The sequence below is a fragment of the Python bivittatus genome, unplaced genomic scaffold, assembly GCF_059951505.1.
Source record: "Python bivittatus isolate LINGU-HERP-01145 unplaced genomic scaffold, Pbiv_v1 ctg000040_np1212, whole genome shotgun sequence".
NCBI lineage: Eukaryota > Metazoa > Chordata > Lepidosauria > Squamata > Pythonidae > Python > Python bivittatus.
In genome coordinates, this window is record NW_028277032.1 from 2,514,109 (window position 1) to 2,541,210 (window position 27,102).

Genomic DNA, 27,102 nt, shown 5'->3' on the forward strand with positions numbered 1-27,102 from the left:
GAGTTAGAAGAACTCAAGTCTGGGAGCTGATGCCATATGATCTAGCCCAGGACAGCGAAACAAAATTGTGTGCCAAAACACCATACAAACGAAGCATACCTTTAAAACAAACTGGGCAAGTCATCTTGGCCAGCTGAAAATTGTGGGAATTGTATTTTCAACACACACACACACGAAGGACCCCACATTGGAGAATAAACCTCAGAATGCTATAGTGTGGACTTTTTTTCTCTCAGACTGGCGGGAGAGTACAAGCAGAGCAGCATAGAGGGGCTTTAATCAATGAACATCAGAGCTGCAGACATTTTATACATACCAATGGTTCATGGACATTTTCCTAAAGATGACACTATTTTGTTGCATCTGTTCTTGGAGCACTCTGTTTTCTTGCTGTTTGGCCATTGCATGGAACCACCTCTAAAAGCCTTGCGCATTAACAGAGCTGTTTCCCTTTAATCATGAATGGAAGGATCTATAGCAGTGTTTCTCAACCTTGGGCACTTGAAGATGTGTGCACTTCAACTCCCAGAATTCCCCAGCCAGCCATGCTGGCTGGGGAATTCTGGGAGTTGAAGTCCACACATCTTCAAGTGCCCAAGGTTGAGAAACACTGATCTATATCTTAGTAAGCTCTTTGTAAGACATCTGGTAGCACCTTTTCTGACTGACAAATTTTATTCAAAGGCATAAGCTTTTACGACTGCTTGCAATCAGTAGCTGCAGCTCACACGAACGAATGCCTTTGAATAAAATTTGCTCGTCAGAAAAGGTGCTACCAGATTCCTGATTCTTTTCAACCATCGACTCACAACTCTCTTCCTACAATGGGTTCTTTATGTGTCTGAAGAAGCAAGCTACTTCTTAAACTGAAAACTGGTGTGTTTCTTTGGTAGGTAGCTGGAACAAAAACACCCGTCGATCTCCAACATTCTTGTCTTTCTTCATTGAGTTCTCAAGGGCAGCTTGGAAACATGAATATTGTGGTTTTTGAGCTCTGGGTGTAAATCAATAACAGTAAATTATACCGTGCCACTGCTTAAGAGCCATTGGCATATAACTGTTGAAACACCATCAAGAATTAAGTGCTATATTTCAATAACGTTCTCCATTTTCTTCCAAATAGGTGGAGTCTTCAAATCCAAGAAGGTGACCTGGAAACAACTTTTATAATAGAACATATTCTTACCAAGTCTTTGGAGAATTTCCAACCTTTTTCAACTATATTTGTACTGGACTGGGACTTCAGAGGCTTGTTTCATAGATAATTTGGTCCTTTTCATTTAGCCTATTTTGCCAAGTCTTGGCTGTAAATTTGGAAGTGCTGCAACATATTGCAGCCTGACTGGCATAGTATGCCTACGTAAATGTGTTTCAACCAGATCTGAATAATTTGTTGCTCCATAATTGCTCTGTGCACTTCCCTATTTTAAGGGAACGCACTGGCTTTCTAGAAATTCCTCTTTTGTATGGTTGCTGCTGGAACAAAAGGGTGTGATTTGGATCCATCTTTATGTGCTATGGATAGTACAGTACGTTTGAATAAAGGTACTTTTTTAAAAATAAAAAAGTATGATTTCATGTTAATCATTTAATTAGTTGGAGCAACCATATGAACATTCATCTGAACTTTATTTTTAAATTATAATTCAGCCTTCATAGAGATCGGGCAAAATCACCTATCACAGTATTGAAAGAAATAATATGGAAAATTGGAACTCCAAGTGTTACTGGGTAGGTAACAGAAGGGGTTGGATTTGATTACAAAGGCACCCTTCCTGTTTGAAATGAAAGTAATTCTTTCCCCACAACCGATGTTTGGAAGATAGACTCCTCCTGCCAAGGTGTTCTTGATTCCTTCTAACTTCTCAGGATTACTAGAAACAACAAAAGAAGGGTTCGCATTGCAGCACTGAAACTGAGTGTGGTATCTCTTTTCTCCTCTTCCCCTCCCCTTTTCCTGCACAGCTCTGATTACAACAGAAGGTCATAATATCAGATATACTTCCACTTTTATCATCTTCACAATATTGACCCTTTGAAAAACCAATCTAGAGCGGTGTTTCTCACCTGGGCCAATCTTAAGATGCATGGACTTCAACTCCCAGAATTCCTCAGCCAGCACAGCTGGCTGGGGAATTCTGGGAGTTGAAGTCCACCCATCTTAGAGTGGTCCAGGTTGAGAAACACTGATCTAGAGACTAAAAAGTATTATCTGTTTGCTTAAACATTTAAAGCACATGTATATTTGTCAAAGTAGATGCTGAGTCCTGACTGATCCAGCCCGTCACTTCTAGGGATCAAACAGTGTTTGAAGTACACAGCCAAAGCAAATTTAAATAATCCAAGGATGGAATACTCTTTCAAACGTTGTGGAGAGCAGGTGAGACCACAAAACTGTGTAAACAGAACATGCTCAGCTCTGGAAAATGCAAGTTGGTGATTCCAGTAATATGCAGGCAATGTTTCCCGGCATATGTTTCCCCCCTTTGGCACAAGTTATTTAAACTTCAGGAGGGTGCCGCTGACTTTCCATTTCAGAAATCAAAATCAACGGATCCTGCAGTACTCCGTTTTTATTTATTTGTGACTATTTTCATACAGTACATCAAGGAGTTCTCTGCTGGCATGCAAAGAAAATCACAATCCTAACGCTGAAATGCTGGCAGGATAGGTACTGATCAAAGAGTCTACGGTAATGGGAAGCAGACAACAGCTTCACTTCATCGGGCAGCTGGAGAAATGCGATTTCAGGAGTTAAGGAGTCTCCATTAAAAAGTAGCTCAATTCCTGCTGACTTCATGGACGCCTCTGTATAGTTTCCTTGGCAAAAGTTTGCCACGGTCTTCCGGGACACAGCATTTTTTGCCTTTGCTGCGAGATTTCCTGGTGGTCTCCCGTCCAACCCTGTTCTGGGTTCCAAGCTCGGGTGCGCCCTGGCACCTCTTCAGCACAGCTCAATTGGCAGCACCGAGCGGCGCGCGAGGAGCGCCGCCTTGCCTAGACCGGCATCCTTGGAGGGGCCGCCTGCGATGCCTTCGCTCGGGAGCTCCGAAACGAGCCGCTGGAGGCCGGGAAGCCGCCCCTCCCGCTCCGCCGGGGCGCTTGCCGGGCACGCCGCCGCTGCGCGCGCAGGCTCCGCCAGAGCTCGCCCCGGGCAGAGGGAGGGGCGCCGGCCCACGTGACCGCCCCGGCGAGCGCGCTCCAGGACAGGCCTTTTGTCTCTCGCCGGCCGCCGTCGCCTTCCCAGTGCCGAGCGCGCGCCGCCCACCCGCCATCTTGTTTCCCGCGGCCGCCGGAGCCGAGTGAGCCTGCTGGCGATGGGTGAGGCGAAGGCGGCGAGACGCGGCGGGCCGCTCGGGCTCGGGCAGCGCCTCAGCCGCGCTCCGTCCCGGGGGAGGCGGGGCCCTCGCGTTGCTCCGGCGCTCCGGCGGTGCCGCTTCTCGGCGGCCGCGGCCTCCTCCGGCGCGAGGATGGCGCTTTGCCCCCGTCCCGTCCCGTCCCACCCGCCCGCCCGGCTCCTCGCGCGCGGCAGATCGGCCGCACCGGGAAAGACCTGCGGGTCTGGCCGCGGCCTTCCTTCCTTCCTTCCTTCCTTCAGAAGGCCTGAAATCGCGGGGCTTGGCCCGAGGAGGGCGGGGGCGCGGGGTGGGTTGCGGGGCGCCTCGGGCCGGCTTCGTCTGTGCCTCTTCCGCCCTCCCGGTGCCGCTTCAGCTGTTTCCCTCAACGGCCCCTTTTCCCGGGTTCCAGTAATGTATAATGGGGTCAATAATGACCCCCCCAATAAACAACCCCAGACTGTTTTGCACAAGCGCCTCGGTAGAGCCCAGATTGGATCCTCGACTCACCCACAAGCCATTACAGATGGCTCCGTTACCCCAGGATGGGCCCAAGCCACCCCTCGGGGGCCATTGCCCCCAGTTCCAGAGCCACCGCCCCATCCCCTGGCGCTTTTAGGGGCGTCTTGACTGACAGTTCATTTCTTTCCTCCTGGACTTATCTGTGGGCACTCTCCAAGCCAGGGTGTTTCGAAGTTGGGCCCTTGAAGATGTGTGGACTTCAACTGCCAGAATTCCCCAGCTGTGACTGGCTGGGGAATTCTGGGAGTTGAAGTCCACATCCTAAAGTGGCCAAGCTCGAAAAACACTGCTGTAAACGCTGCTGTATTGTGTGGCTTCTTTTACACTGTGGAGTATTTTCCTGTCGTTGCAAAAGGGAGGTAAAAGTGTTTCGGAACAAATGACTATAACTGGTCGATTTTGCACCCCACTTTTCCCAAGGTAGTGTTAGTAGCATACACCAATCTCTTTCTCCATTAATTTCTTTTCCCACTCAGAATTTTACTATAAAACAGGTTACTTGAGAGCAAGTCGCTCCAGGAAGTGAGATTTTTAGAAACCAGTTTTGAATTTTTAAATGTAGTGATGCTCTTTCTAGATCCATGGGCAAATATTCCTGGAGTGGTAAAATATTCAAAAATCGAAACAGGATTCAACAAAAAAGGTATACAGGTTTAGTCATGTATCATTCAAGTGTGTCTGTCTGAAAAAACTGTAGGATTGTTTTTGAAGTAGAACTCACTATTGCAGCTTCCCACAATTTGGCATCTTTGACATATTTTATTTATTTATTTATCACGTTTATATCGCCACCCATCTCACACAAAGCGACTCTGGGTGGTGTATATATTATACATATCTTAGACATTCCCATGTTTCCCAGTCAGCCAATGAAGCAGGAGAGCACCAGGTTAAGAAAGAGTGCTACAGAAATGGCAGACTGATATATGAAACATGCTACTGTAATAAAGCGACTAAGAGACTGAAGTGAGCTTCAAGAAATCTCTGGTTTTAACTTTGAACCTTGGGTGTAGCCCTGACTCTTATCTCTCATCTACAATTTAGGAACAATTTTATGGTGCTCCATTCATCATTGTACAGATTACTAAGATGTTTTTGTAATGTTCAGATTTGATGTTGTGCACCAATCCTTCATATGAGATGCTTTTTTGAAATGGTAAAGCAATACAAAGTTTTCCAGATATTCTAGGAATTACTGTAACAAGGCAGGCCTAATAAAATTTTCATTTCCAGTTCATAGAATCAAAGAAATCATTTGAGGAGCGGGACTGCCCCTCTTTGATTGCCAGGGGTTATGGCAGGGGGAAGAAGGGGACCTAACCGGACATCCTATTGCCGCAATCCTCTCTGTGAAACTGGAGCTCCTGGTGGTGCCAGCCATTCCACAACTTCTTCAGTTACTAGTGTGCGTTCACGTACCAGGTACAGCTGTGCCAGAGAGAGTTCTGTGAAATCCAGAGCCACATGAACCAGCCAAAGTAGGCCTAGTATGAAGTCCATTTAAATATTTCCATTTGTTGGGAAACGGAGCGTGGCCTTGACAGTGACAGAAAGCCCCAAGGATTGTAAACCCTGCCTAATTTACATAATGCTTGGTTAAGAATGATTATGATCTCTATACTATATGTTACGAGAAGTCCTCACAAGGTGATTTGCAATAAAACCATTCCCACTCTAAGGCTACAAGATAGGGGCGCAGATTTCTTTTTGAAAGAAATGTAAGACCACCAATAAAAAAGCTTTCTCTCTGGTGTCTGCATCTTGATCGATTGTGATGATGAGTCAAAAAGTGGTTAGTTTTATAGCCAAGAAAGATTAACACAGGTACTTGCTGTCTTCAAGTAATTTGGTTCCAGATTCTTCAGACCTTTAAAACAATTGCCCTTTAAATTGATTCTGGAAATTATTGATGACCACTGGTTGATGCAAAGTATTCTCATGGCCAAAGTTTGCTGTGGCTGAAGGTTCTAGAGCATCTTAAAAGCTATCTGTGCTTTTATTTATTTTTTTATTTTGTGTGTGTGTGTGTTTTAAGAGCTGTAGCTATTCTGTTGTAGCTACTTTTCTTGGTTTTACTTGTTCTGTGTAAACTATCTTGAGATATGCAACAGGTACCATATAAATGAATTAAGTTGAAGTATCTTACCTTTATTGTTGCTTTTAACAGCAAGTGGTACAGAGAAGATGATAGTTCTAAACGATCTTTAGAGGGCATTGTAATGGCAGAGAGGAAGAACAAACAGATTGAGCATGAAAGTAGGGAATGCTAGTAGAGTAGGAGAAGGAGCGGTGGGGAAAACAGGTAGATTTGTACAAATAAGGCCAAATTTCATTAGTGGTATAAGGGCCATTTCTGGAAGTTGGAGTAAAACAAATACCTGAACCAACCTGCAAACTACCAAGGCCCCTGAACTCACATAAGCCACTCTAATAGCTTGCTCAGACAATTACAGATCCTATCTCACCATATTTCAAAACAGCACTTGTATTTTTAGATGGGAACTAGGAAGTAACTAACCACAACAGCTGACTTGTGTCAACCTCCACTTTATTCATTGTGTATTCTCACTATAAGCACAAAATCTAAAATCAGAAATAAGATGATTGGCATTTGACGTTATTGATCAGCATTTATTATGCAGGTTGTTTGTACCCTCCTTAAGTGGTTAGAAGGTTGTGGTCTGTCCCCAGTGCTGTTCAGATAAACTTGGCTCAAGTAGATCATATGGTCTCCACTCAGCTGGGACATGGGGAATTTTCCCCTTCAGAGCAAAGCACATGAATGTCTACAAACCTCTTTTTTGAGTTGACATGTTCTGTTTTCCTTTTCTCCTCACAGAAGCGGTTCAGGGACAGGTCTGTCCAGCCCTCCTTTGGCAACCCAGACAGTGGTTCCCCTCCAGCACTGCAAGATCCCAGAGCTGCCCATTGAGAGGAGCATCTTGTTTGAACTGCAACTCTTCTTCTGCCATCTTATTGCCCTCTTTGTCCACTACATAAATATCTACAAAACAGTGTGGTGGTACCCACCATCTCACCCTCCCTCCCACACTTCATTGGTAGGTATTTTATATGTGATTGCCTCTTTGCAAGATTTTAAAATCACATTTATAAAGCTAGTAAATATTGCTGCCTTGAGATTGTGAGAGATGAAGTCCAACACATTTAGAGGGCACCAGGTTGGAGAAAATGGCTGCCCAGATTTCTTTTTAAAAGACTTCAAATAGCTCAAATACTAAACTTAAGTGCATAGATGTGTAACTTAAAGTGTGGTCTGCCTGTGAATCTGGGGGAAAATATCAGGGCTGCAAGTGAAAGCTACATTTTTCTTAAATCCGGTCTATAAGTTAATGTTAACCTTCTATACTGTCTAGCCTTCCCATTCTAAAAACTGCTAATGTTAATTTGAAGGGACTTACAGAAAGTCAGCAACAGCTAAGGAGGAGCCATGGGTTGTGCATCCTCAGGCATCTATGTTGTGGCATAAACTCTGATGGACTTTATAAGACGTATCGGTCATTATAATGAGAGGGAAGTTTTATATACAGGTAGTCCTTGAGTTACAACCATTCGTTCAGCGACCATTTGAAGTTACAACGGTGCTGAAGAAATGGATTTACGATTGATCCCCAAAATTACAGCTGATGCAGCACCCCCACAGTCACATGATCATGATTTGGACACTTGGCAACCCATTCGCACTTACGACTGGTTGCCAAGCACCCCATGATCACCTGATCACCATCTGCAACCTTCCCTACTGGCTTCCCACAAGCAAAGTTAATGGGGAAGCTGGCAGGAGAGGTCGCAAGTCGCTCAGGTAAGTCTTCCCCACCCATGCTGGCCTTTCTTCACTTGCACGCACCCTCATTCCCCCCTTCACCTGCACGAGTGCACACACTGCGCCTCCTTCCCCCTTCACTCACATGCACTGCACCCCCTCCATGCTGCGCTGCAGCTCTGGCTCTTTGCAGGAGGAAGGAGAGAGCCTCATGAACAGCCAGCAGCTTCCAACATGAGCTGCAGAGCACTCACTGGAAGCACCCATGGAGAGTCCTTCAGTGCCCAGAAGCACCCCTGGAGAGTCCTCAGGTGAGCGAAGGAAGAAGGGTGCGGTGCGTGCGTGCGAGCAACCGAAGGGGGAAGGAGGGCACTGGTGCATCTGAAAGGGAAGGAAGGTGCTGGTGTGTGTGAGCAAAGGAAGGGGAAGGAGGGTGCTGGTGTATGCGAGCAAGTGCAGGAGGGTGTGTGTGCAAGCGTGGGAAGGAGGGCGCAGTGGGTGCAAGTGAGGGAAGGAGGGCACTCGTGTGAGCAAGGGAAGGAGGGCACAATGCGTGCGAGCAAGTGAAGGAGGGTGCAATGTGTGCAAGCAAGCAAAAGGGGAAGGAGGGCACTGGTGCAAACGGAGGGAAGGAAGGCATAATGCATGCAAGCAAATGAAGGGAGAAGGAGGGCCAAGAAGCCCCTGAGCCGCAGTGTGGCAAGCAGCCCCAGAGCCACATAGTTCTGGGGCTGCTTGCCACCCTGTAAGGCAGGGTGCAGGGCAGCAAAAAGGACAGAGATGGGGGGGGGGGGTGATAGGCAGGTGGGACGAGTTGGAAGCAGTCCATTACTTTACTGAGGCTCAAGACTGGGAGGGACCAAGCCCAGAATGGCTTGGATTGGGGTGGGTCCTCAGCTAGCAACCAATGGGATGGCAATAGGGAGTGCTGGGATTGCCATCGCTAAGTGATGCAGTCACGTGATATCTCACTTTGCAACCACATCCCTTAGCAATGGAAATCCTGGTCCCAATTGTGGTCATAAGTCGAGGACTACCTGTACCTATGGTCTAGAGAGAGAGAGAGGATTGAATTGTAAACACATTAAAGAGAAAGGTAATGCTGGCATTATAGTCAGTGCCTTCCTCAAAGTATCCATTCACAAGTGTTGCACTGTTGTTCCCATATTTGTGAGCAGAACAATATAGGCAGTGTGATAGGAAATCTTGATTGTCTCTCTAATCTATGGCAAATAATGTTGAAACTGTTCATGAATTCTGCTCAGGTGTTGCTTTATTAATTTAGTTGCTCATAAACATCTGTCTTGAAGTCAGTAACCGAGTATTTGAAATGATCCCCTATGGGATTTGGGACATTCTTGATTTCAGAATGGGGCTCATTTAGTCTTTTGCATAAGTCCTGGCCAATGAAGAATATAACTGCTAATTAAGGATGGTATATTTGAAGATGAAGAGGTATCTCAATCCCTGATATTGCTGAAGACATCCCTATGTCCTGTACAAGCAGACTCGATACAGGGCTAGAGTTGGCATCTGAGTCTTACACAAGATGTGGTTGCTCAGTTTTAGCATGGTGGAACAGTCTCTTATTGCTGGTAAACCTGAATGGTTGTAAAGAGATTGTGATTGTCCAAGATAGGCTGTAGGTAATATTTTAGGTGGCAGCTGTAAGTTGAAGTAAGTGGCCTTCTGTAGTTTTCTGGGTCTGCCTTGCAGATTTTTCTTGGGTATGAAGCTGTACGTTGATCCAATTTTTCCTTCATTGTGTGGCTGAGTCAGAACTGATTGAACAGAAGAGCACTGGGCTTGGCTGTAAATAATAGGTTTTGTGCTCTGTCTGGGTAGACGTGTTTAACTATGTTGCAGAAAGTGGGTCCATGAGTGGTGTTGGTTAGTCCATAAGGTAGTTTCACCATAGTGTCCAGAAAGTAAACCCATAATGTGGGCTGGTCTTAATTTTGGTAAAGTCAACGTTTACCAGGCCATCCCACCCATGAATCCAGTGTATAAAAATTATATCTCAGGTAAAGAAGACTTCTTTGGGGGGAGTAAGAGCCAACGTGTTGGTTTAGTCAAGAGGGTGCTGGTTGGCATCATGTGGGATCAAGGATAACTCTTACAGTATAACTGATTCAAAGATAGTTGTTCTTCAGCAGAAGTAGCTGTAGATGAATCCAGGGTGACAACTCAATTGCAAGAGAGAGAGAGATGTAATTTATATGTATATTTATATTTATATGATTTATAGAGCTGCCCATCTCACAGCAGTGACTCTGGCTGACATAGAAAGATTAAAGCCACCATAACAATATATAACTCATGATGCCCTGATTAAAACAACAGTCCCCAAAGCAAAAAGCCACATCACCAGCACAGCTTGCCTAACCTCCTGACCCAAATGCCTGGTGGAACAACCAGGTATTCAGATATGCTGTGATGTCACTAGGGATGGTATTCCTGATGGCTTGTAGCCCATTCCCTGAGTGAAATTAGTGAAAATAAAGTTGGTGCACATCAGTGGTTCTTCCAAAGCCCCTCTAGAGGTTGTTTTTCATTTTTAATGTGACAGAAAAGCGAAACTCCGAAACACAAAATTGGTTGGGGACCCCAGTGCATAAGGCTGTAATAGTAGCTTGTTGTTTCCTGGGGAAGTCTGTGGCATCTTGTTTACAATTTGGCCACTGTTCTGAAAAGGGGGTCCATGTAGCCAGACACCTGAAGTGTAATAGCAGGAAAACCAGAAATAATGGGACACCCTCTGGCTGTTTCTGGAATTGGTGTTATTACAGTAAATAAGCAGAAATACGCAAGGCAACTGCTGTTTTATGATTGGTTGCTCTTAGTGCCAGAGAAGGTCAGGATCAGGCATGGTTGGGTTTGGACATTGTAAATGTGAAACGAGGTGTTGAGCTGTACTTTTGCAAGGACGTGTACACGTACAGCAGTCATTTCAAAGACTCACTGAACACAGCTAAGAGAAGCGGATATTCCCAGATCTTTATTTTCCTACATTTCCTAATGCTCTCTGGAAACCCACTCTTCTTGCTTTTCAGCATTTGTAAGATTGCTGCTCTTAGGCTAACCAGAGCCTTCTCTTTCCTTCCTGCAGAATTTTCATCTCATTGACTTCAATGTCCTGGCAGTGACCACCATTGTTCTGGCAAGGAGACTGATAATTGCTATTGTGAAGGAAGTGAAAGAGGTAGAGTTGCCCCACGAGATGCAGGAAGTTTCTGCTTCCAGTTATGCTTTGGCTGCTTCTTACTCACTCTCACTAGTTCCAGGGGCTTTCCACAAGGTGACTAGCCAGCGGGTAGGGACTGTTGCCTCCATCCCGTAAGTAAGCAGGGACAACCAAGCACATTTGGTAGAAAAAATGTTCAGAAAAAGAAAGTTTGGCACTCTCGTCCTGCTTTTCCCTCCCTTGTAAAGTGCTGTCAGTGGAGATGGCAACAGTAGATATTCAGTGGATGATCTCCCTTGAGGATATTTTTGTGCACAGTTGGCAGATGGTGAACCACATTTAGCTCATGAAGAACATCAGAATTACACTGCCAGAAGTCAGCAGTAAAATGGTCAACTTTCAGTGGTGCAGTCTTAGGCACAGAAACTCTGAAGTAAGTGTAGAAGAGGCAAAATGTGCCCATTTCTATCCTTTAGCAGCCCTCCCCCATCAAAGAAAATGGGCCAAGATCTTGCTGCCAGTATTTTCAGACCAGCCCCCTGATGCTGCCTCAGAGCATGCAAAGATTGCACACCCATGAATGCCCCCATCTAACTTCTTTCCAGGGACGATGGGGTTCCAGATTCCCCAGCCAGCGTGGCCTTCAGGTGTTTGCCTCATACGTTGCAGTCCTAAGCATGTTTACTCCAATCTAAGTCTCTTTAAATTCAGTGGGACTTTCCCCATACTTAGGAGTTACCGCCCCTCAGAAATCAAATCAAATCACCTAGAATTCTGGAGCATTGTTCACTTCCCTCCCAAACAGAAGTAGTCATATCCATGTTATTTTTTTGTCCCTTTAGGCCTCTCATTCTGGCAAGGTCTCCTTGCCGCGCTCCATCTTCCTGGTCACCATGCGCTTTGCTGTCCTCACTGGGGCAGGCTGGAGCCTGTGCCAATCTATAATCCACCTCTTCAGATCATACTCGCTCCTCAACCTCTTGTTCCTCTGTTATCCGTGAGTACCAAAAAGGAGTTCCCGGCTTTCTGCTTCCTTTGGGTTCAAAGAGAGTCCCAAAATGAAACCATCTCATGGTTAAAAACCAGGAATCTGGTAGCACCTTTTCCAGCTAATAAATGCTATTAAAAGGCATAAACTTTTGTATGCTAATGCAAGCTAATTAGCTAATAAAAAGCTATTACCTTTTAATAAAATTTGCTGGCTGGAAAAGATGCTACCCCACTCCTAATTTTTTGGCTACCATGGATTAACTTGGTTCTCCTTCTACAAGATCCTTGGCTGGATTGCAATGAAAGAAAGTGTTTTGTAGTAGAGACATTGATTTCTACACCATATTAATTACATTTTATGTTCAGAAAAACTGGATTCTTCCACCAGTTCATTCCATATGATGATCCTACAAGTTTCTGCTGTTTGCACAATTCATTGTTTTTTCAGGACAGAAGTCACCGTGATAACCTTATTATTCATGAATTTGTGTAAACTCTTTTAAAGGTCAGAATTGTCCCCATAGCTTGTGGAAGGAAATTCCATATTTATATTGTTTTAAATTATGATTGCCACCTTTGGGGAAAGAGGTTGCATATAGATATTAGGAAAGATTTATTCCAGCTCCCTGGTAATTTTACTTCTCCCTTGTTTTCTGTTTTTTAATATCCTTTTTGAAATGATATCATTATTATTATCATCTCACCTTCATTTTTGGCCAACTCTAGGTGACGTACCTTGGCTAACAACTCATTAGAACACATATCAAAAGCAATATGAACAAAAGCATAAAACCCTTTTTCTTTTTAATGAGAGCATACCCAATAAACACTTCACAGTAACAGTTAATTTCACGGGACATCTAACCTCCCAACTGCCATACTCTGGAGCACATCCAGATCTTCAGCGCTTTGTGAAAGGCTGGCAGGATCAGGGCCAATCTAATCTTGGAGTTATGGTGTTCCAGAGGGCAGGACAGAAAAGGCCCGCTTCCAAGGTCCCATTAGATGGCATTTTTAATTGAGGGGACCAAGAGTGTACCCCTCTTGTGGGATGGGTAGAAACAACTGGGGAGATATGGTCCTGAACCAACCTGATCCCATGGCATGAAAGGCTTCATAGGTGGCAGTTAAATTCCACCCAGAAGCACACTGGGAATCAATGCACTTTGTGGAGAACAGGTATAACATGGGCTTACCAAGGTGCACCCATAACTGTCGGTGCTGCTGAATTCTGACTGGTTGCAGCTTCCAGATGATCTTCAAGGGCAGCCCCAAACAGAGCACAATGCAGTAATCCACTTGGGAAATGACTGACGTGTGGGTAACTGCGAACTGGTCCAGAAGAGGATGCAACTGGAGAACAAAATGAAATTGTGCGAAAGCCCTCCTGGCCATGGACACCACCTGCTTTTCAGACAGGAACCGTGAGTCTAGGAGGACCCCCAGATTGTGTACCAGTTCTCCTTGGGGTAGTGCGACCCAATCCACTAAGACTCACAGCCACTCAGTGTTGCCAGGGTTGAGCTGCAGCCTGCTTTCCCCATCCAGACGTCCACAGCCCATGGCATCACTTGGCCGGCCTGGGGCACAAATACAGAGCTGGATATCACCAGCATACTAATGATACTTCACCCATCATTACACACTAGATACCTAATGTTCCTGTCTCCCATTTTCCCTAAAACAACAATCATGTGAGGTGGATTGGGCCAAGGGAGTGTGATTGACCCAGAGTCACCCAGCTGGCTTTTATGCCTAAGAGAGGACTAGAACTCATGGTCTGCTGGTTTGTAGTTCAGCACCTTAACTGCTACAGCAAACTGGAAGTATGGTGACTAGAATGCTCCAGGTTAGTCACAGCATTACAATATTGGCAATCTTTCCAGTTCATTTTCTGATACCCTTCTGCAGAGCAGCTGCAAAGTCTGGTTATCCAAAATCCTTTTATGCATGTATGAAATTAGGACGTGTTTAGTTCCAGTTGCTTATATTGAATTTCATTTGCTGCTTTAATGCCCCTATGCACCATTTTTGAGATCTTGGAGCTCTTTATAACTCCTGAGAGAGAGTATATGAGTGAGTTATCAATTAAGTATTGTCAGAGTATTTCATTGTCCCAGTGATTATTTGTAATTCTAGGGCACTTACAAACAAATATGACCCCAGAGGGACCTTGCAGCTTACATCCTCCATAGAACTATTCATTTATTCATAGTTGTTTCAGGTGCTTTAATCCATTTTTAATCAATAAGGTAACAGTACCTTATCTCTTCCTTGACTGTTAAGTTTGCTCAGGGGTGTTCAGCAAGAAACTTGAGAAAAAAATATATATAATCCAACTGTAATGTTACTTTTGGCTCACCCCTATTCAAAACTTGTTGACGCTCTTGTACATCTCTAAAATATATCGAGGCAGGACCTACCTTTAGCAAAAAGTATTTTACAGATGGTCCTCACTTAATGACCACTTGTTCAGCAACCAGTTGAATTTGCAAGAGTGCTGAATGAGTGGTACTTATGACCGGTCTAGGTGCCCGGCTTGCAATTACTTTGCAGCGTCCCACGGTCACCATGTGTGACCTTCTTTGCCAATGTCCTACAAGCAGAGTCAATGGAGAAGCAGGGAAGAGGTCGCAAATGGCGACCATGTGACATCTTTGCTAACAACGGCTCTGGATTTGCTTAATGATGGCAACCATGCACTTTATGACCACGTCGCTTAGCTACAAAAATTCCAGTCCCAGTTGCTGGGTTAACCAAGGACTACCAGTATTAAAGAATGAAGAATCTGTAGTCCTCCAAATAATGTTGGGTTTCCATTCCTTTCAGATCCAGTTGGTTTGGTCAGTGGCCAGTGATGATATAGTTGTACTCTTGTACATTTGAAAAGTCATTTTAATAAGCTATTCTACCTATACCAGAATAAGTATTAAGCTATGTTACTTGTAATTTCTTGGGTTACTTTAAACAGATGTCTGACATTAAGCTGGCCACTTCCCAGTCTCTTTCTTGACACGTTGCATACTTCTGTTAATAGAGCACCAGTTTCAGATTGAGAACCCTTAGATGAATGCCAGCTAGATGATAAGTTGCTCAGGTTTTGGAAAGTGTTGAATACCACAACATAAAAGTTGCTTCAGAATTGTTCTCCTTCTTCAAGGTTTGGCATGTACATCCCCTTCCTGCAGCTGAACTGCGATTTTCGCAAGACCAGCCTCTTCTCTCCTGTGGCCAGCATTGGCCCTCGGGACACAGGGGATGTCAGCTTGAGGGGAAAGGACTACCTCTCTGTTCTCAAGGAGACCTGGAAGCAGCACACTCGGCAGCTCTACAGCATGGAGACAATGCCCACCCACGCCTGCTGCCTCTCCCCGGATCTGATCCGCAACGAAGTGGAGTATCTGAAGGTGGATTTCAACTGGCGCATGAAGGAGGTGCTGCTGAGCTCCATGCTCAGCGCCTATTACGTGGCCTTTGTGCCAGTGTGGTTTGTGAAGGTAGGTGGCTGTGGACTGGAGCTTCTGCAGGACAGAGTGGAACCCAGGGGGCAGAACTCTGGGTCAAGGATGGGCCAATCCCCAGGGGGAATTGCTCTGTCTTCAGAATGGGGCCTTTTAGAAATGATCCAATTTTGACCTCTTTATGTCTAATCCAATCTCATTTGCATTTGACCCCATAAATACTCCGTCACTTAGTTGCTACTGGCAGCTACTAATCTCTTCTGTGTAGTCAAAATCAGGAGGTTTTATCCAGTTCCCTTTTTCTTCAGCACCATGGATTTAGGGATCTCAGATGTGGGTTGAGACCTTCTGGGGGGTCATGACCCAGTCATGGGGAGAGTGTCAGGTTTGATGTCTTGCTCAAACCTATTGAAAGAATCAGCTTTATGCCTTGTGGGAGGTTGTACAAATTTGTGTATTGTTTTAGAGGGTTGCAATATGCAAAGTTTGAGATGGTTCATATACATTTACCAGCCTGTAAATGCTTTTGTGGTTTTATTTACAAGTCTGTTTTGAAGTCATTCTCCAGATCAGGTTTTAAGATTGAACGTATTTGGCACATTCTGGTTCCCAGAACCACCGGGCAATAGAAGGGCTTTGGCCGTTGGGCAGCCTTGTTGGACCAATCCCACTGCTTTAGACTTCCCAAAACAATTCCTGTTTCCCACTCATCAGAGAGCTGCCCCCTGGATGACCAGGATACTTCGGGGAAATGCAAGTCCAACTCCGAAAGTACAGCTGTGTACCTCATCTTTGTTCCTGGTCTGCCCTTGCCTTTCTACAGAGCACTCAGTATTATGACAAGCAGTGGTCTTGTGAGTTGTTCCTCTTGGTCTCCATCAGCACATCCGTCATCCTCATGCAGCACCTACTGCCTGCCCGCTACTGTGACCTCCTGCATAAGGCCGCAGCACATCTGGGTTGTTGGCAGAAGGTTGATCCATCCCTTTGCTCCAATGTGCTGCAGCATCAGTAAGTAGCCTCCATCTTTTAAAAAGCTATTTGTTAAGCAGCCTTCTTAACCTGGTCCTCTTCGGAGGCTTAGGGTTCCCAACTCTCAGAATTTGCGGTTGATGTAGCCCAAGGGCGTGCTCGGCTGGTGTTTCTGGGACTTGCAGAACTGAGGGTTCCAAGCTACAAACAGCCACATTAAGCAGTGGCAGATGTGGGTGGAAGGAACAAGTAAAATGTGTCCGAGTTTGGTCTGACCTGATGGCTCCTTGTTTTAGAAACATTTTGACCGTTTTTTTTCTGTCCAACTTGCTAAACGCTTCCTGGCACCCCACCAGCTGGCATAAAGGCCAGCTCCTTCCTCTGCTCATAGCTTCTATTCCCCCTTCTTCCCAAAGCCTAATATCTAGGGGCTTCCCACTTTCTATGGGATCTTCCATGGCCTCTCTGAGATGCTTTGAAAGGTGCCAGCTAAATCTGTGGAGCCTTCTGACATTGTGCCTTCTGTAAAAGGACCTGAGCAAAGCCAGTTTGAAAAAAATAACAACTGGCTACCCTAAAAGGAAGCTTTCTGTGCAGACTTGAAGTCGTGCTGCGGCTGCACTTGTGTGCCATCTCTGGCCAGCACAGTTCTGTACCTGGAGGATCTGTCCGTAACATTAGTTCATTTTCTGTACCTGTTTGTGTTGGGGAAGCCCAGCGAGTTGTACCTCCATCCAGTATGTGATTCTCCAGCAGTGGAGAGTAGGGTTCTAGCATTCTTAATTGTTCTCAGTTGTCTGTCCAATTCAGGACTTTTGATTCAAAAGACAACCTGCTGCATTCCTCTCTTCTCCTCCTGCTCCTCCCAGTGACTGCAAAAAAAAAAAACATCCCTCTCCTTTTTAATGATAAACTAGTGAACTCCTGCCCAGCATCCCTCAGTAAGAAAACAATCCCTGCACTGCTTGGCAGTGCTCTGACCTCGCCCTTGGAAGTCAGCGCCAACAAAGGGGGAGGATCAGCAGCTGAGAAAGGCCTGGTCTCACCTTCTGCTCCTCCAGATGGCTTCTGAACATATTTTTCAGGTGGACGGAGGAATGTCTGTGGCCGCAGGGGGTGCTGGTAAAACACAGCAAAAATGTCTACAAAGCAGTGGGCCACTCCAATGTGGCGGTGCCTTCAGATGTCTCCCACTTCCGCTTTCATGTAAGCTGCTCTCCTTATACAAACGTTGATGGTGGGTGGCTGCCATTTGGTCCTGCCCTTCCTCCACACTGGTTTCATCTTCAGTGACTGCATGGGTGCAGCCAATGGTTTCTCAGGGGATTTTTTTCTTTCAACCTCCCTACAAACCCTGGGGTTTCCTGGTGGTTTCCCATCCAGAAGGTAAACAGGCCCCATTTTTGCTTTGCTTTCAAGCCCAAAGGATTCTGGGTGAGTGTTGCAGAGGCAGCTTTCCCCTACATGCTGCTTGATGTGTTGGACGTGCCTCTGAGCGCTCTTTGAACAGAGGATAATGTTCTTTTCATTGGATCTCCAGCCAGGAAAATTTTTGCTGGGATCATTCTATAGCCTCTTCCTTCTCTGCTATTATTAATTTCAGGGTGTTTTTCGATTCTGGGGTTTGTACATTTATTTAAAAGCAAGTCAAGATTTTCATCATTTGCCTAAAGAAGAGGACGTGGAGAACTTAGTTCTGCCACCACCAGGAAGGCTGTGCTGTAACTTTCTGATTGAAAGAGAGGCCAGAGAGCAGGGCCAGTGATGCTGCTGCTAACAACAGGGAACTCTTAGGGTCAAGAGTTGTTAACAGGACCGCAGCGTATGAAAGTGAAGGCTCTTCTGCAACTGCATGTTGTGTTGGCAGAAGGCTGGTTTTGGTCAGTAAACCTTTTCTGAGATGTTTGTCCATTGCTCCTGAAGATGGTCTGAAAATCACCAGCTAGAAAGTTGGAGGATTTGCCAGTTGTTGGCAAAAAAGAGCTGTCAATGAGCATAACTTAGAATGCCTGTTGGTATTGTATGCCTCTAAATCTGTTGGGCACTGCCACTGCTCCCCCAGGCTTCTCCTCTATGCCCTTCTCCTGTATTGTCACCCACAGTTTTTCAGCCCCACCCTGACAGCCAAGAGAGCCACACAGCACTGATGTGACTGCAGCATTAAATAAAAAACCATTTGTATTTTTAAGGGTTCCTCCCCCCCCCACTGCCGCAAAGTGACTGCATTTTCATTTCCCTTCTGCATTCTTGTGAAATTCAAGGTGAGAATGGCAAAAGATCTGACGAACTCACAAGATTTGAGCCATTTAATCTGAATATTTCAACTTTTCAGATTCTGTTTTTGTTTGGCTGGCCACTTCTGAGTGCTCACCAGAGCAAAAAGGTGGGGTATAGATAAAATAAATAAAGAAATCCATGAATGTTGAATAATACAGTTTTATTCTGATGTCTGGATCGGGGGCATCTGCAGTACCATTGCGAGCCCCGGAGCATTCACTGGGCACCAGGAACTGCAGGCTGCTCACGCAGAGGAACATCTCTCCCCTCTAGTTCTTCTTCAGCAAGCCGCTGCGGATCTTGAACATCCTGCTTCTCCTCGAGGGGGCCGTCATCTTCTATCAGCTCTACTCGCTGATCGTCTCAGAGAAGTGGCATCAGACCATCTCGCTGGCCCTGATCCTCTTCAGCAACTACTATGCTTTCTTCAAACTCCTACGGGACCGGCTGGTGCTGGGGAAAGCTTACTCGTACTCAGCCACCAGAGAGACCGATCTGAAGCTGAACTGAGGGCAAGGCGCAGAAGGTAATGGAGAGAAGCACCCTCAAGTGTGGTTGGGGGCCACCTGAGACTGCATTTAGGGGCCCCTTGGCTCCCTGCACCGCCCTGCAGGAGAAGTGTTTCCTCACTGGGTCACGGAGCATGTTGGAGCACGGGGCTTGAGAATCATGCAGTCAGGCCGGCCCTGAGCTTTGTATGTCTTTTTTACCATTTCGTTTGGTTTGGTTTTGCTTTGGTAAGGAAAATATCTTATTTTTATACTCTCAATTTCTGTCAGCCTGGTTTGTTGAGCAGTAAGAGCTGTCACATCCACCCGGTCTGGCGAGTGTTTCTTGCTGATGTGCTGAGGGCTTGTTTGGAGTCTGTGTTTGTAGCAAAAAGTAAGGTCTGTAATCTGAGCTACAGTCCTTCCTCTGCTGCCTGCCCCATCATCTCCATAGAAAGCACCTCGGTGCTGCTAGGAAGACCTGTGAATCTTTGCAGCAGAAACAAGAGGGGTTTCTAGCAGCTGAAAGGCAAGGAAACGTTCAGTTGGGTAAGTTGGTACATCCTGAGGAGGCAAAAGTCTTGAAATGACTTCAGCTAAGTGGGGAGGGAAGGATTACCCTTTTGAAGAAAGCCAGTGGGGAAGACAGGGAGGCTGATAAACATTCAGAAGGAGTCTGGTAGCATCTTTTCTGACTAACACGTGTTATTAAAAGGTTTATAAAACTGCAAAGGATACAGATTAACCGAGGAGCCACAGGCACACTGTTCAGGGATTGGATGGTATCTCCAGTGTCTCCTCTTGTGTAGCAGTTGCTTGAAGCAAGAACCCTCGGGTGCAGAAAAGAGAACTTAAATGGCAGAGTGCCCTTTCGTTGAAGCAGCCCTCCTCTCCCTGGTTAAAAATTAAGAAGAAATGCACTTAAGACAGGGATAGTAGATCAGGGGAGAGAGTTTCCTGCCAGTCAAATCTTCCCTGTTGTTCTGCTCTCCAAAGAACATAAGATCACGCTGGGGCAGGTCAAAGGCCTCTCTAGCCCATCGGCCTGTTCCTTCTGTGGCCAGCCAGATGATGCTGGCAGCCCCCAAGCAGAACATGAGCCTAACAGCCATGGCTGACTTGTATTCCAGTCACTGAGTGAGAGATGCTGCTGGGGGTAAGCCCAGGATAGCAGCGCCACAACCACCTTGAGCCTTTTGCCCTTCTCCCATCCTCCCCATAGCACTGGTCACCCGCTCCTCCTGGCCACCTCTTTGATCAAATATGTATGCTGTGCATTTGTGCACTTCCCAAGGAAATTCTTACTGTTGCACACAGCAACAGAGCCACGGGATGGGTGAAAGTCCGTGTTGGGCTGATTAGAGGGGAGGAGACTCCCACTTGATTGGCATTTTAGGTCCTGGACCTGCCTGCCTGCCTGCATGCCAGGAGGTGAAGCCTATGCAAACTGTCTCCTGCCTCTGTATCCACACAGGTTTGTGACCTGTTGTAAGCGCTCTTTCACCACTTGTCTTTATGTTAGACATATGGACTGTTTTGCCATTTCCACTTGCTAAGAAAAGCATGAAGGGTTTTGTTTTTTTTAAGAGCAGTAGTCCCACTCTCAGAGTTCTGGCTGCCCTCTGATTTCTAAAAGACACGCAGGAGAGGTGCTACCAAAAGGGAGGAGGTTTCAAGGGTAATGGGGGTGGGGGGAGAATCAGTGGTTCGTCATCAGGGATGGAGAAGCACTCTTTGCACGGTCATAGGATCAGATTTTGTTCTACTGTCTTTCAGAACCAACATACATATTCTGGGGGAGGTAGGGAGCAAGGAATGAGCTGCAGGGAGCCCTCATTTAAATTAAGCCTCTTCCCAACTGTAATGGCACACAGTGGGAGAGCATCAGATCACCTATATATTGTAGCTGGGGGATTGACCAACAGTGCTAAGAACACCATTCCTCATCTCCCATTTGTCTTCCCTTCTGGGTCTCTCCTACCTATCCCCTGCCTACTCTGGAAACCTCTGCCCCCAGCTCCCACCCCCTGTGTCTCCAGCTCCCACCAAATGTGATCCAGACCTAGGGGATTGAGGAAGGTAAAGGGGCTCGCCCCACTCATTAGCAGAGTCTTGGCTCATTTTGCTGTCTCCACAGCTTGGGGTCTCCTGCTGGCCCTGGAACCCACCAAAGTGCCATCTGCCTGTGGCAAGAAAACCTACAAAGAAGCCAAGGGTCTTGCCCAGAGATTAAAGGTTCTGTAGACTTGGACATCCTTCTGAAAAGGGTTCTGTCCTTGGTGCTTTCCTCGAGCCAGCCTTTCACGGCCCTAGTCCAGCCTCCTTTCACCCATCAGGTTGGACCGGAGACACACATCCCAGCATCTCCTGCAAGGCTGCCTTTGCGTTATACGACTGACCAGGGGCTATCAGCCAGAGAGACGCTAAGGGGAGGGCAGCCTATAGGTCCCACATGGGGACCCTCGGAGCAGTGCTGCTGGCGCAGTTCCGCGTTCTGCCATGGTGGAGGTTTATTTTGAAAATGAAGCGCTGAGCTTGAAGTTTGCTGGATCCAGCCTGCAGTCTCTCACTGGGAAGGGCTCTCAGGTGAGCATCACCAACAAAGGGCTTAATGTTGTTGCGCTCCAGGATTGTGCCTTGCTGCAAACTAGCACAAAGTTGCAGAGGGGCTGGTGCTGACACTTGGTTATTCAAACATGTAGCTAAAAAGGCAGAAATTCCAACAGACACACCTGTTCTTAAATTCTGTAAGAGAATGGATGTACCCATGAAATAGCCTTCATTGGCATTTTCCTATCAACTGTTCACTGCAACAATGCCCTTACGTGTATGTTTAAAACAAATGACCTGTAGCAAGATGTTGATTCCAAATCTCATTGGATTAGGGTTTTTTTATTCCCCTTCCTAGAGGCGCAGGAGATAAACCTGCCTAGGAAAGCCCATGTCCAAATCCGCTGACGGCCAGAGGGCTACCCTGTTCTGTCCTAGTGACACAGAACAACTGGCTGTGTCACTAGGGTACATTCCCTGTACATTCCCTGTCTTTGAAGCAACAACGTAGACATTCTTCACATCAAAAGACAAGGATACTCTTACAGAAACAGTCCAGAATTTGAGATGTAAATTGGGCAAAGCTAACAATGTAGATTTTTCTTCTCTAACTGCTGCTTTAGGGTACTTTTACTGAAAGGTTTTGGGCTATAGTTCAGCAGGCTATGCTGTGAAGATCTAGTGCCTGTGTCTAATCTGGACCTCTGGTCCATGAATATCAAATCATGGCTTTCATTGTGTTTTTTGAAACCAATGATATTGATTCACATCTTGATTGTCTGTTGCCAAGCGTGTACTAGAAGAAGACGTGTAGCAAACCCAGCAGCCTGTCTGCCTCTGCACCTCTGACCATTGCAAGGGGGAGATTTTGCCTTGATTAGGACATTCCCTCATGGCACCTCTTTCAGAAGTGGCTTCTAAACAAAAGCAGTGGCACAGCCAATTGCTGATGGATGTTGGCAAAGAAGGTGTTGACTGCAACAGCTGAGCCCCAGTTTACGTCCAAGATAATTAAAATGATCCCAACCTGCTGAGTCCCTCTGGGTTTTGTGGTTAAGTTCCCTCCTGCCCTACAGCTGCTTTGTTTTCCACAGCTACGAAAGTGACCCTCTTGCTAAAAGTGTAGCAAGAGGAAGGTATATTTATATCTTGACAGCTCTTCAAGGTAGACAAGATTAGGAAACAGGAGTCTTGGAAGGAATGTTAACGCAGTTAGGGTATTGTAACAGAAAGCTGTCGAAGTCTCTCTCTACTTCAACTTATACCTAACACAAAGTGGAGTTGTTTGGGGTTTCTTCCCACATCTTCTAATTTACCAGGACTCAGATAATCTTTTCTACGATGACTTGGAGTTCCCCTCCCCCTTTCCTGAATCAACCCCCCCCCCCACTCCTTCACATAACTTCTTAAGCTTTCATTAAATGTAGGGCTACCATGTCTGGGCAGCAAAAAGCCACCAAGTGGCACGTTCTTGATATCTCTGTCTTTGCTGCCAGTTAATGGTCATTTGGAATTTTGTAACCTAGATAAGGTAGCCCCAGTCCATTACCCATCCTGGCTTGGCAACTAGCCGTCTCCAGAAGGCATCCTGAGCTATTTGTCCAATGCACTAAGCTATACAACATTCTGGCTAATGGTGATTAATTGATCAAGACCAGTGCGAATTTAGTGTGAATTTAGTTATCCAATCTCAACAAGTGACTCTGGGTGGTAGAATAAAATAAAAATAATTATAAATGTTACAAAAGTTAAAATACACAGTGGCCAAGCAACATGCACCCAAATCACTAGCATAACCAAGAGGTGGGTCCCTGCACACCCTTGGGGCTCCAGGCCCAGAACCAGGTCTTTAGGGCCTTATGAAAGACCAGCAGGGTCAGGGCCATCCTGATTTCCAGAGGTAGAATGTTCCACAAGCTGGGCGCTATGGTAGGAAAGGCATGTCTTCTAGGCCCCACCAATTGACATTCTTTGGCTGATGGGACTGGAGCACACCCATCCTACCTGGCCAGATTGGACAGGTAGAAACAACTGGGGAGAGAAGGTTCCTCAAATAACCCGGTCCTAAGCCACAAAGGGCTTTAAAAGTGACAACCAGCACCTTGAATCGCATCTGGAAGCACACTGGCAACCAGTGTAGCTCACAGAGTAGTGGTGTTATGCAAACCAAATAACTGGTGCCATTTACTGCCTGTCCTGCCACATTCTGCGCCAGTTGAAGCTTCCAAATACTCTTAAAGGGCAGCCCCATGTAGAGCACATTGCAGTAGTCCAGACGAGAGGTGACAAGGGCATGACTGATAGTGAGCGGGGGCCCCGGTCCAGGAATGGGTGCAGTTGGGGCTGTGCAAAGGCCCTCCTCGTCACAGCTGCCACCTGCTCTTCAAGCAGGATCCGTGAGTCTAAGGAGGACCCCAGATTATGCGCCAGGTCTGTTTGAGGCAGTGCCACCCCATCCAAGACCAACAACGGAAGGTTCCCGGCACCAGAAGGCCCAAACACCCAAAGCCGCTCAGTCTTGCATGGGTTGAGCTAAAGCCTATTGCACCAATCCAGGCCCCCACAGTCTTCAGTCACTGGGACAGGATGTCCATGGCATCACTCAGGCAGCCAGGGGTGGAAATATAAAGCTGGGTATCATCCACGTATTGGTGATGCCTCACCCTAAACCATTGAAGGACCAAGCTCTGCGGCACCCCACAAAGTAGGGGTCATGGACTGGACCACTCCCCCCATCAACACTGATTGGAACCAGCCCCGGAGGAAGGAAGAGAACGAGCCCAACGCTGTGCCGCCTACCCCAGCTCCTGGAGCCAATCCGGGATACCATGATTGATGTTACCGAAAGCCGCTGAGAGGTCAAGAAGAGCAAAGATGGACATACTACCCCCATCCCGCTATTGCCAGAGGTCATCCAAGAACGTGATCAACACCATTTCCATCCCATACCCCAGCCAGAATCCCAACTGAAAGAGGTCTAGATAATCCGTTTCATCCAGAGCCCGTTGAAGCTGCTTGTGCGACCAGCCTCCATAACCTTCCCTAAAATGGGAAGGTTGAAAACTGTCCAGACAAGTTGGGTTGAGTGATAGCCCCTTGAGCAGGGGGTGCACCACCACCACCACCTTAAGAACCAGCGGAACCATTCCCTCCCTCAAGAATTAACCACCGCCCAAGCCCAATCACGCATCCCCTCCCAAGCAGCCTCAACCAGCCAGGAGGAGCATGGATCTAATACAGAGGTGGCTGAACTAACAGCTCCGAGAACCCTGCCGGCTTCCTCAGGCTCAACAGAATTGAACTCTTCCTAGATATAGACATATCTATGTGCAAGACATAGCCCCCATAGCCATCACTGGTTCAAGGTTGGAGCCCAATGCAGAGTGAATCCAAGCAACGTCAGACGCCTAGCATATTCCTCACAGCGACCCTCAGAATTGCTCCCTCCAAGGAGGGTCTGGGTTACCTGAAATAGGGCCTCCAGGCAGCTCTCTGCAAATGCAATAAAGTAGAGAAGTAATTGCATTTCATTGCCCTTACTGCCACAAGGTGGGCTCTATCAGCATCTTTCACCCACATTTGACTGGGTTTGTTCCTTGTCTGCCAGCAGTGTTCTAGGCAGCTCTTCACCCACTTCATCTCCCTCAGCTCTTCCACGAACCACAGAGAGCTCCGGGATCCATGGGTGCAGAGAGGCTGCTCAGGCGCGATCCAATCCAAAGCCTCAGCTGCCTTCCCATTCCAGGCGGCCACCCAGGCTTCAATCGGACCATTCAGCAGACTTTCTGGAACAACTCCAAAAATTTAGTCATGGTCTCCCATTTTGTTGGCAAAACAGAATTTTACATTATGAAATTCAAAGTATTTCATTTCTGAAACAGTCTCTGGGTTGCCAGCCCTGCTTTAGACAGACTGAGGTTCATACCAATTTCTCTGGTATGACCAAGAAGCTTCTGACTGGCACAAAGGAGAACCCCTGCCAGTCAGTCTAGACCAGGGACAAATGATGTCTAGACTTAAGAGGAGTTGAGCTTCCAACTTGGTCTTCTCCAACCAACATGAATAGTAGTCAGGAAGCATTTGGAGGACTACAAGTTGTCTCTCCTTGAAGGAAACTCTCCTGATTGAAGCGGTCCATAACCTGGCTTGGAATAAGGCACATTCCCAAAGTGGTTTAGGGCTTAGCTCGATATTACCTGAAACACAAACTTTGCTTGAGCAGGCAAAGACCCCTCTGGACCCTGTGGGAAACAACAGCCAGTTCACAGAGCATGGTGGGTGACGACTGTGTTTCTGTACATCACATATATATAGGCATGCCTATTTAATACATAATACATATAATGCAGGTGTAGAACATACAGGTAGTTGTCACTTAACAACCACAACTGGGACTGCCAACTCCATTGCTAGGTGATGTGGTCCCTAAGTGAGACATCACATGACTACAATGGACTTAGGATGTCACTTCCCATTCAGTCATTAAGTCACCACAGGTCATTAAATGAGACATCACATGACTGCGATTTGCAGTTTCACAGCTGGGTTCTTCATTGCCTCTGCTTGTCGGAAGCTGGTTGCGAAGCCTGCAAATGGTGATTGTGTGACTGTAGGAGACTGCAATGGTCATAAATACCCACCAGTTGCAAAGTGCCTGAATCTCAATTGCAGGGACATTGCAAAGAGTCATAAATGCAAAGACCGGTCATAAAGTTACTTTGTCAGTGCTGTTGTAACTTTGAACACTAAACTGGGTGTTCATTAAGTGAGGACTCCCTGTATAGCCATGTCAATGCTGCAAAGTTAAACATTAAGTCAGAATCCTAAAGTTGGAAGGTTCCCCCAGAGCTCACCAAGACCAGCTGGATTCAGTGCAGGAGTCCAGATCAAGGCATCCTTGACAAACGTTTGTCCAGAGTCTGCTTGAACACCTTGAAAACCAGTCTTGACCATCCCCCGTGTCTAAGTACATCTTCAGGAACATGGAAATAACTACTGTATCCCCACTCAGTTATTTTTTCTCAAAGCTAAACATGTTCTATTCTCTAGTTTTTCCTCATCAAACTTCAGCCTATAGTTGTTGCCCAGTAATCAAGGGAAGGGAAGGGAGGAGGGGAACTTTTTGAATATGAATACAAACCAATTGAAGTATAGGCCCGTGATTCTAGCCATTCAAAATCCTTTCTTCCCTCCATGATAGGGAAGCAAAAGCATCATCTGTTGGGAAATTGCCCCCAGCAATCTGTGTGTCTGGGAATGGGATGGCAAAGGTTCATGGTGCAAGACCATGCTTGCCTCCTGGGAAGTGCTCCTGGGTGCGGGCGCTAGAGGGCAGCAAAGCATTGTTCCTGCTTCTGCGAGGAGCCGGGCGAGGGAGGTGGCATCTTTCCGTCAAGCCCCCACAGAGGGAGGGACCCATAAGCCTGTGTCCCCAGGGTCTCTGAACAGCCATGGCTAAGGCGTGGAAAAACTAGTGGGGAAGGATGTGGACAAGGATACGAAAACGGAGAACAGGCCCCTACGTCAAAATCCAGAGGCGCGT

General features: G+C 46.5%; 2 protein-coding genes across 4 annotated transcripts in view; both read left to right on the forward strand.

The window, feature by feature from the left end:
- The window catches only part of KHDRBS1 (KH RNA binding domain containing, signal transduction associated 1), a 34,270-nt gene extending 32,703 nt beyond the window's left edge, over nt 1-1,567 (forward strand). The window contains exon 11 of the transcript XR_015798374.1: nt 1,124-1,567. The gene's annotated coding sequence lies outside the window, so the exon portion shown is untranslated. The remainder of the gene's footprint in view (nt 1-1,123) is intronic.
- A 1,604-nt stretch (nt 1,568-3,171) lies between these two features.
- On the forward strand, nt 3,172-19,291 carry TMEM39B (transmembrane protein 39B). 3 transcript variants are annotated; one of them, XM_088153552.1, is made up of 9 exons: nt 3,172-3,321; nt 5,091-5,279; nt 6,697-6,916; nt 10,748-10,840; nt 11,665-11,819; nt 14,973-15,309; nt 16,097-16,284; nt 17,331-17,451; nt 18,796-19,291. In XM_088153552.1, exons 2-9 carry the CDS (start codon nt 5,152-5,154, stop codon nt 19,030-19,032), a joined length of 1,479 nt encoding a protein of 492 aa, XP_088009678.1. In that variant the 5' UTR covers nt 3,172-3,321; nt 5,091-5,151; the 3' UTR covers nt 19,033-19,291. The 3 variants fall into 3 exon arrangements, with proteins under 3 accessions (XP_088009678.1, XP_007436898.1, XP_088009687.1); XM_007436836.3 differs by lacking the exon at nt 3,172-3,321 and adding an exon at nt 3,330-4,500; XM_088153561.1 differs by lacking the exon at nt 3,172-3,321 and having other exon boundaries at nt 5,117-5,262.
- The last annotated feature ends 7,811 nt before the right edge of the window (nt 19,292-27,102 follow it).

Excerpts from the sequence above, each read along its gene's own strand:
- TMEM39B (XM_088153552.1), top strand. The coding sequence starts at position 5,152 with ATGGCAGGGGGAAGAAGGGGACCTAACCGGACATCCTATTGCCGCAAT. Across the intron at positions 6,917-10,747 it reads CTCCCTCCCACACTTCATTG|AATTTTCATCTCATTGACTT; the intron begins GTAGGTATTTTA and ends TCCTTCCTGCAG. Across the intron at positions 10,841-11,664 it reads TTGTGAAGGAAGTGAAAGAG|GCCTCTCATTCTGGCAAGGT; the intron begins GTAGAGTTGCCC and ends TTGTCCCTTTAG.